The following is a 10,013-nucleotide window of genomic DNA, read 5'->3' as shown; positions in this document are numbered from 1 at the left end:
ACTTCTATTAAACATTGTACTGGAGATTCCACTTAGAGCATTTAGGCAAAAAGAGAAATAAAAAACACCTAGATTAGAAAGGAAGAGAGAAGTAAAACTGTCTCTGTTTGCAGATAACATATGCTTGTACATAGCAAATCCTAAGGAATCTACTAAAAACTATGAGTGAATCAATAATTTCATTAAAGTTATAGGATATAAGATCAATAACCAAAAATCAATTATACTTTTATACATTAGCAATGAACAATTCAAAAATGAAATAAAATTTCATTTACAGTAGCATCAATAGAATAAAATTCTTAAGATTGAACAAAAAAAAGTATAAAACTTGTATTCTAAAAACAAACATTGTTGAAAGAAATTAAAGTAGATCTGAATAAATGGAAATATATCCCATGTTCACGAATTGGAAAACTTAATTGTCAAGATGGTGATACTTCTCGTTGATCTGCAGATTTGACACAGTCCCTATCCAAATTACAGCTTGTTCTTTGCAGACATTGACAAGCTGGTCTTAAAGTTTACCTGGAATTTCAAGGGAACCAGAATAACCAAAGCAATCTTAAAGAACTGCAAAATTGGAGGATTCACAGTCTTAATTTAAACACTTGCTACAATACTGCAATCACTATAGTATTAGCACAGTATAGTATTAGTATAGTATTAGCACAAAGATTGACATGTGGATCAATGATATAGAACTGAGAGTCCAGAAATAACCCCTTACACTTATTGTCAATTGATTTTGGACAACAGTGCCAACATAATTTAATGGGAGAATGCATAGCATTTTTAACATATGGGCCAGATATCCAAACTGGTTATCCACATGCAAAAGAATTTGGACTCCTTCCTTACACCATGTACAAAATTGAACTCCATGTAGATCATAGACATAAAAGTAAGTGATAAATCTCTTAGAGGAAAACATAGGTGTAAATATTTGTGATTTTGGATTAATCATTTTTTTTAATATGACACCTAAAGCACAATAAACCAAAGAAAAAATAGACAGATTGTACTTTAACAAACCTAAAAGCTTTTGTGCTCAAAGTACACCAATAAAATGAAAAGACAACCCATAGAATGGAAGAAAATCATATATCTGATAAAGGCCTTGTATTCAAAATATATAAAGAACTCTTACAACTCAACAATAAAAAGACAAGCCAGTTGACAAATGGACAAAGGATTTGAGAGTCAAATGGCCAATAAGTCCATGAAAAGATGTTCAACATCACTAGTCACTAGGGAAATGCACATCAAGCTTGCAATAAGATACCACTTCATACCCACTAGGATGGCTATACTAACAAGAGCTGGTGAGAATGTGGAGAAATTGGAACCCTTATATACTGCTGGTAGGAATGTAAAATGCTACAACCTCTGTGGAAAACAGTTTGGCAGTTTCTCAATAAATTAAACATAGAATAACCATGTAATTCAGCAGTTTCACTCTTTGGTATATTCTCATGAGAATTGAAACAAAGGTTTAAACAAAAGCTTGCATATGAATGTTCAGAGTAAAATCGTTCTTAATAGCCAAATAGTGGAAACAATAGATGACTTGGTAAAAAAAAATGTGGTTTTTCTATATGATAGAATTTTGTTAAGCCATTAAAAAAGAATAGTATACTGATACATGCTACTACATGGATGGGCCTTGAAAATATTAAGCTACGTGAAAGAAGCCAGTCTCTCTCTCTCTCACACACACACACACACATACACATTTTAAGAACTTATTTTTATGAAAAGTCCAGAATAAACAAATCTGTAGACAAAAAGTAGGTTAGTAGTTATCTAGCATTAAAGTTGGAGAGAAATGGAGAGTGCCTGCTAATGGGTATGGGTTTTTCTTTTCTTTTCTTTTTTCGTCATCAGAAAGGATTTATTCAGGAAAAAAGACTACAAACCAGTGCGTGCAAATGTGGCAAGCCACATGCACACTCTGGGTATGGGTATGTCTTAATGTCCAAGCTCCTGTTCTAAAATTGATTATGGTATGGCTGCACAACTATTTGAATGTAGTGAAAACCATTGAACTGTAGACCTTAAATGAGTAATTCACATATAGTATGTGAATTATATCTCAAAAAATTTAAAAATATGCATGCCCTAGTGATTCTGCTTCTATAAATATTTTCTAAGAAAGTATACAAGTGTTCAAAGATGTATGCATCCGTGTTCACTGCACCATTGTTCCAAATAACATAAATAAAGCATAAATATCTATCGATAGAGTCAAGTTAAATAAATTAAGGCTGTCCATACAACGAAATACTAGTCATTCCAAGTAACTGTCTCCATATCTACAAATACATCTGTTTAGCAACTTGTAAAGAAGGTAGTAAATGCATTACACATATGTTTAAATATATATGATACATATAATTTTTGTATATATAAAAATGTTATCATTAGAGAAAAAAAAGAATATGTATAAAGTTGAAAACTCTAACACAATGTCAATATAAATAAAATGTAAAACCAAAAGAACCCCAAGGTCTCCTCCCAAAGTTACTCGGACCAGTGTAATGAGAGAAGTTATATGTGGCATACACACACATGTACACGAAAATAAAGTGACATTTGATCAAAGTCTTGATTGAGTAGGAATAATCTAGGGATAGATAAGAGAAAGAACACCTTAGATTCTAGATAGAGAAAATAAATGAATACCCTGCAGTGCAAAAGAACAAGACACCTTCGATAAACTCATATAGCCACAATGAGTCAGATAGGGTTGGAGAGGTAGAGAAGTGCTTGATTATGGGTTACATTAAGATTTTATTTTCATCTTAAGAGTAATGAGAAATCACTATAGGGCCTTAAGCAGTATGAAGCTATAAGAAGAAGAATAGATAAAAAGAAGATGTGAGGAGGTTGGTGCAAAGTAAAGAGTGGTTAGGCTTAGGTGGTGTGAATTTAGAGATGAAATAAGTTTGGAGCTGGGAAACTGATATCCAAATAGACAATGGCCAGACCATATATTAAAACAGAACTCTGATCCACAAACTCGGTTAACAACCAGCCCAGGAAGCCAAACCATAACCTCTGAAGCAATTGGTCCCGAACAGTCAGGATTTGGTCAGTAACTTCCAGCTTTCCTAATACGTGTCCTTCCTTTCCCTCAAAGGGGAGAATGGGTTCCTGGAGGAATGGCCATGCCTTCCATGGCAAGAAGAAAGAAGAAAAGAATGGGGGTGGGCAGGATGAGAAGTAGATTAGATGAGATTCTAGTTTGGTACTGGAAAGTTGAGATATAGACCACCTGATGACTTTTTTTCTCTGATATAATAGATAAGGCCATCTGCTGAAAATGAAGAAAAGGGTCTCAAATTTAAGGTGAGTAGAAAAAGTTAGAAACAGTTATTGTGGAGTGCAAGGAGGCAAGTTGACCACAGGAATGTAGTAGGTTTGCCGGACACTTGTGAAGAACCAACATTGAAGATGAGGAATTTACAAGTGGTTCCTATCAGACTTCTTGTGTATTCTCCAGTAGTGATAACATGCTTGGATGAAGACTTTAGGATTCTTCCAGAATAATGAGATGAAGATAGCAGCAAGGAAACCTGCAATATTGGCAGCAGTTATGGAAAGAATGAAGAAAAAGAGGACTAGAGTCAGATGAAGAAAAGGAAGACTAGAGAGGACCAGGCAGTGGATATGGAGAAAGGTGGTCAATATTTTGGAAGACCTGATGAAGTTAGAATAGCGGCAGTGGCTGTCCAAGCTCCTGGCATAACCATGGGTGTGCATGGTTGAGACCTAGTGGAAGAGAAGGTCTTGGGAAAGCCTGTGTATTCTATCTATTTTTTTTTCTCTAATAAAATTTTATCAGTGCTAAGGAGATTCCACATAATCCTTTGGACACTCTTACAGGTCCTAAAAAGAATAGTGATTTGTTCCAGAGATAAATAGTCAAAAGGGAGCATGGTGTCATTGAAACCCAGTTAAATTCATTCTGTGATTAGACCTGCAGTAAGATAAGTGAGATCAGGACCAAAATGTGTTCACTGGATTTGAGAAAGAAGGAAGTCTCTAGAGACCTTTCCCAGAATATAATGGGGAACAGTGTGTTGAAAATAGATGGGAGGTCAAGAAACGGCCAATTTTTCAAGAAATTTGGCTGTAAGGGGAACATGGGTTGGTCACCAGAGAGCACAATAGGGTTGATGGTACATTTTTTTTTTTTTCCAGATGAAATAGATGAATTTTGACTAAGGAACATTCTGAGGAAGAAAGGGAGTAATTGTTGGATCAGAGTTCCTTAGGTGTAGATAGATGAACTGTACCCAAGAGAGGAATCTCTTAGTGAAAGTCTAGGGAGGAAAAATAGAAGACATGTTGCAGATGTGGATATTTGTAGTTTGGGGCAAGGTCTGATTTGAAGCTTGATTATCTTCCTTTTCTCTGGGAAGAGGAATTACTTCTTTCTGTGAGTTGGAAAAGGAGGTGAAGAAGTTAAGAAAACTAGAGGTCATTAAAGATTTGAAATAGAGCTGAATGAGAATCAGAAGCATCTAAGAGTTAGCAGAAGGGTATTTTCCAGAGAGCCCTGCTAAAGTTGGAGATGAAATACTCCACTAAAGTGGAGATTCTGTGCTGAAGACAAAGTTGGCTTTCAGTTAAGCCAAACAAGCAGAATGGAGTAAGAAGGGTCAGGACAATAGGACACTTGAGGAAAGAGCTGGGAGGCAAGACAGGTTCTGTCAAGGGGGTCAGAAGTCCAAGACTTTGAGGGGTAAGAATAATGCAGAAAATAGAAAACTTGAAGGACTTATATTTTGAATAATAATCAAGGGTGGCAAGAGAATATTATCTGGTCTCAATTTATAAAAACTACCTTTACCAAAAATCTTTTTATAGCTATAGTTATTATCTCTGGTGAGTGAAAATGGGCAATAGGATAGGAAGACTTTTATTTTTGACTTTACACTCTTCCATACTATTAGAAAAAAAATTTTACAGCATGAAAACGTATTAAGTTATTATTAAAAACCCAGATAAAGTATATATAAATAGAGTATGTAGTAACCTGGAATACATATTTATAAATAAAAGCATTGATGTAGTGAAATTTTACTGTTAGAAGGGCAATGTCATTAGAATCTAAAGCCTCTACCCCATTTTCCACTCTGTGGCTCTCACATTAATCTGTAAGTTTGGACTTCCTGATACCCCTTCACTTGTTTTCCTCTCCTCTAATTCACTTAAGGCTGAATGTGATGCCAAAATATTTTTGTGGGAGGAAAAAATCAAAGTAAATTAATTATATACAGCACACATTTTCTATTTAATTCTATTTCTATTTACTTGTTAGGAAACATTACTGAGAACCATTGAGGAGGACGCTGGGAGCTGAAAAAATTGATGAAGTAAAGTTAACAGAACATTCCTACTAAGTGAGTGGAAAGTCTAAACCACTCTAAAGGGTTATTTTGGAAAAATTCCAAAGTCAGCTGTTTACCTTACTATCATTTTACAGTCTTACTTGACCCTAACTGAATCAAATAACCACATGTGATTTTATCTAAAGCCTGCAAGAAAACAGAGGGGGATAAATGAAAGGGAGGTTTTGCCTTAGATTTTTACTACCTAGGTCTATAGTGCCTTTACTCAGTTGTCAAGTTGTCAAGATTTTTTGTCGCAAGATATATAAAAATGTACAAATATTTAGGACAGTGAGCATTGTGCTATCAGATTTGAAGATAGCACTTGTTATAGCAACGATTCAGCAAGATCTTGGAAAAATTATTTTATCTTGCATTGCACTTATACTATCTCTGGATTCCAAAATGTGGCTTTTACACATTCTTCAAAGAACTGTAGCTGGAATGCAGGACTAGTCTAAACATTGAGAAAATGGATGCTGTAAGCTGAGCAGTTCTTTAAAGGATCAGCCTAATTTTGTAAAGGAGTGCTATTATGAAATGGTTTACATGGCCTTTACTTAAATTTCCCTTTGGTTTACAAATTTGGTTTTGCAGGTCAAAATTTTCCTTCACTTTGACATTTCAAATTTTACTACTCTACCTTGTTTACTTGCAACCCTAGGTTTATGGCAGGTGGTTTGTGGAGAAAGCCAGGATAGTGGTGGCTAACTAAGGGCTTTTATTCACAGTTATGTAAGGTATCTTTCTCTGTGTATGCAGGAATTTCCTCCCTATTGTGAAATGCCTCTTCTCCTCTTTGTTATTTGTGGAGGAGTGCTGGGAAAATCTTGAACTTCTCCACTCCTCCTCAGCACAGGTTTTACCATTATTTTATGTGAGACTGAAATGCATTATCGACACACAGCAAAAGATCTTTTAATGTATAAAATCCTTTCGAAGCCTGTTTTAGTCCCTAATAATTGTCTTCTCAAGAACTTATTGTATCTTTCTGGATTCCTCCACCAAATTTATTTTTCATACTTTGATAGCAAAGATTAATCTGTTACTGATACAGACATAGAAAACTTGGCCTTTTGTATTAGTCCTCATGATAAATGCTTATTACTGTATTGTTCTTCCTTCCTTTAGTGTCCTCCTCAGGGTCTTCACTGGATTTGAAAAGCACATTATTAAACAATAGGTATAGCAACCATTCTTTCCTCTGAATGAATAGTGCCATAAATGCTAGTCTATAGACCAACTGAATAAGCTAATTTAGCGATTGCCTGTGTATGTTGAGGACTATTTCTATGACTTTTTTTAAGGGAAGATATATTTTATGACTTACAGAGCTTAAAATAATTACAATAGAATGCCAAATTTATTTTTATTTTTATTTTTTTTTTCAAAGTTATTTCGAGTATGAAGTAACTTAAACATGGGCAAGTGTTTGAAGTTAATTGATTTAGGCAGTATCACTGGTGATGGTGGTAGTGGTATAAAATCATTGGCCTTTTAGTCATCTTTTTTTTCTCCCCCCAAATATGGGAGTGGAGCAAAATTCTATTCAGAATTTATCTTTGAAGATGTAACCATTAAGACCAATTCTATAAGTGAGGCCAAAAAGCTGCCCTGCCATTAATATTAAGTTGATTTTTTATATTAAAAGACATGTCTTCAGGTAAAATAAACTGCATATTGAGGCTACAACATCATTGGTGTTAGGCAAATATGTCCAAATGCTTTCAAGCACACAGTGGTCTTAATGGGAAATGTGCTTATTCTGGATAACATAGAAAGCTATTCAGTGTTTTTCTTTCAAAACACATGTTTGAATATACTTTCATAATTATATTCTCCTGGTGCCTGATTTTTTAATTATGGTAATTGTCGAACACACAGAATAGTATTAATCCCTATATAACTATCACAGATTAAACAATTATTAAGATTTCCCTACATTTTCCTCATCTATTTCATTAAACTATTCAAGCAATTCCCAAACACCATGTCATTTCATGTGTTAGTATGCATCCCCTAAACTGACATTACCATAAAGCCATTATCACATTTTACAAAATATGAATAGACATTCTCTGGTATATCCAATCTAGAACATTGCCTACATGTAGGAAAGCTATTTCCCATCAGAAATACCTCAGGGGAAGGGCACTCGTGAATGGAGAGGCATGCATCTCCTCTGATGGCAGCTGAGTCTGTGCAGTTTTCTTCTTGTTGCCAGATTAGCTGGGGAAAAAAAGAAGTATTAGGAGCATTTTTTAGAAAATTAACTGTTGTTTAATCTGGAAGATGTAAGGGAATATTTTTTAACCTATACTGTGATTATTTGCTACTTATTTAGCTGCGATTATGATATAAAAAATTAATGTGATGCAAATACACAAGATATATTTCTAACAGTTCATGTTATAGCAGGATCTAATAGTAATATCCTCCTCTTTCTACATGACTTCTTCCTAAATGCTCCTAGACCATTTATTTTATATAGTGAATTAATTATAAATGTTTAACAAAACATGCTTCAAGGTGCTACGTATTTCAGAAAAGTAGAAATGGGTTAAATAGCAATTGCTGTAAATAGTAAAAAGGAATGCTTTCTGAGTTGCTAATTTGACTTTTTTCTTATTTATGTAAAAGGGCATACCAGGAGATTCCATTTGAAATAACCTCAGTGATCAAAATTCTGATTAACTAAAAGGCAGAAACTGAATTTTTAACCAGTTATGTACTATTTTCTGTACTAAGCGGAGAAATATATTATCAAGTAAATAAAATTTCATATCTGGATATAAATTTAATCACCTTTCTACTTAAATTTGAGTTTGTTTTGCCCTGAATCAGAAAACTTTAAAATTTTTTTATTTGTCAGTGCTTTGAAATCTTAGATATTTGGTTTTGAAGAAAAACACATTAAAATAATGGTTTATTAAATTTCTATTGAATAAGAACAACACAACTGATATTATCTTTAAAAATACGTCAAGTAAATTAATATTATTTATCTTGACCACATATATTTTTGACACTTTTTGGCTGTGTAAGCACAATACTAAAAATTATACTTTTTTAAAAGTGACACATCTTATTATATAACTAGAAATAACAGCTATTGACTGTTTTAAGATTTCATCTATAATTTTTCATATTATGATTTTTATATTGTTAATTCAGCTAACATTTTCCAACTTCAGTCAGCCATGTGCTTTTAATAAACTTCTTTAGATTTTGCATTTTACCTAAAATCTATAAGTTTGTTTATGTCTGTAATGAATAGACCGGGCATTTCAATTTCTTCTTACTTATAAGGACAACATATCTACAATAATTAAGGGATCAATATTCTTCGAAATTAGAAAAATAGTGGTAAAATATTTATCATTGTTTTAATTTCCAGCTTTAAAAAATATATCCAGATAAATAGATCCAACAGGATAGCATACTTCCAAAATCCTACACACTTAGCCCAATACCCTCAAGCACACCTAAGAGATTTTCAAACATAAACACGATCATGCTCACAGGCCCATGGACACAAACAGGCATAAACACAAGTTACTCGGTATAAATGTACCAAAGCCTTACCTGGTCTCTGTCCATTGATAAGAAGAAGACTCGTTATAAAAATAAAAAATACAAAAAAGAATTGTTGAAATCTCATTTTTCTGCCACACTGAAGGGGAGCTATAGCTCTCAAAGTAAACCAAACTTTTTTGAATAGTCTGTGCAATATCTGTGTGGCTCTTCTCACATTCTAATGACAAACCTCGGAGAACTGCCAGCTGCGTTTTTTTAGAAAGGTTAATGATCACATCAGACAAGGTTACTGGTGCGCTGTGCTGTGGTGAGAGCCTCCCCCGGCCTCAAACCCCTCCTCCACGCCTCTCCTCCTTCCCCTCTGTCACTCCCCTTTATTTCCATAAGCAAATATTGCTGAAATAAAGCATTCAAGTGTGCTGTAACTTCAGTGGAAGTCTACTCTGGAAGCTCGTAGGAGATACTGACTTGATGCAATCTGAATTTGGAGAAACCTGTAAAACGAGGCATGGTTTTGCCTCCTCCCCTCACCATTTGCATGTGTTTAAACTTTGTATTGCCCATATTGGTCCCACATGCAGAAAGCAATTGAAATGACAGGAAGTCTCTCTTTTGTCCTTTTCAGAAGGAATTCTGAAGCTCTAACTTAAGACTCCCAAATGCTTTGTGGCAAAACATGTGCTGAAATTCTTTCTTATTTCCTAACCTACTACAAAGTGGTACCAATTTATCCCAAATCTCTAAATTGCTTAATCTATGTGTGTTTATATCAATAAGCATTCCTAGAGTTTAGAATGTTCTGAAATAAATCTGAAAAATGTTTATATTTTTATTTTGTAAAACAATTAAAAAAGTAATGGGGATTATTTTTGTCCGTGATATGGCCAGGATTTTTAAAAAGGAAGTTTAAACAAGCCACAAACTTATAGAATCTGTGTTCCGTTAAAACATTTATATGTGGAGGAATGCCAGTCTAACATATCACAGACACAGAAATTAGAGATGGGAAAAAGCTTCTCAATTCACCTCCCAATGAGTACGAAAAACACAGAAACAGTCTAGTTTTGTGTTTTGCAC

The 10,013-nt window shown here is 34.2% G+C and overlaps 1 protein-coding gene across 1 annotated transcript; it reads right to left on the bottom strand.

Moving 5' to 3' along the window:
• Positions 1-7,539: 7,539 nt before the first annotated feature.
• On the bottom strand, positions 7,540-9,060 carry APELA (apelin receptor early endogenous ligand). The gene is made up of 2 exons (XM_011363708.1): positions 8,985-9,060; positions 7,540-7,628 (listed from the first exon to the last, which is right to left on the bottom strand). The coding sequence occupies exons 1-2, from the start codon at positions 9,058-9,060 to the stop codon at positions 7,540-7,542; spliced, it is 165 nt and encodes a 54-aa protein (XP_011362010.1).
• Positions 9,061-10,013: the final 953 nt, after the last annotated feature.

This window comes from Pteropus vampyrus, unplaced genomic scaffold (genome assembly GCF_000151845.1).
Source record: "Pteropus vampyrus isolate Shadow unplaced genomic scaffold, Pvam_2.0 Scaffold88, whole genome shotgun sequence".
Taxonomy (NCBI): domain Eukaryota; kingdom Metazoa; phylum Chordata; class Mammalia; order Chiroptera; family Pteropodidae; genus Pteropus; species Pteropus vampyrus.
This window is presented reverse-complemented; position numbering and strand designations above follow the sequence as displayed.

Coding starts and splice junctions, on each gene's coding strand:
- APELA (XM_011363708.1), bottom strand. CDS start 9,060: ATGAGATTTCAACAATTCTTTTTTGTATTTTTTATTTTTATAACGAGT. Junction 7,629..8,984: donor TATCAATGGACAGAGACCAG/GTAAGGCTTTGG, acceptor TTTTTTCCCCAG/CTAATCTGGCAACAAGAAGA.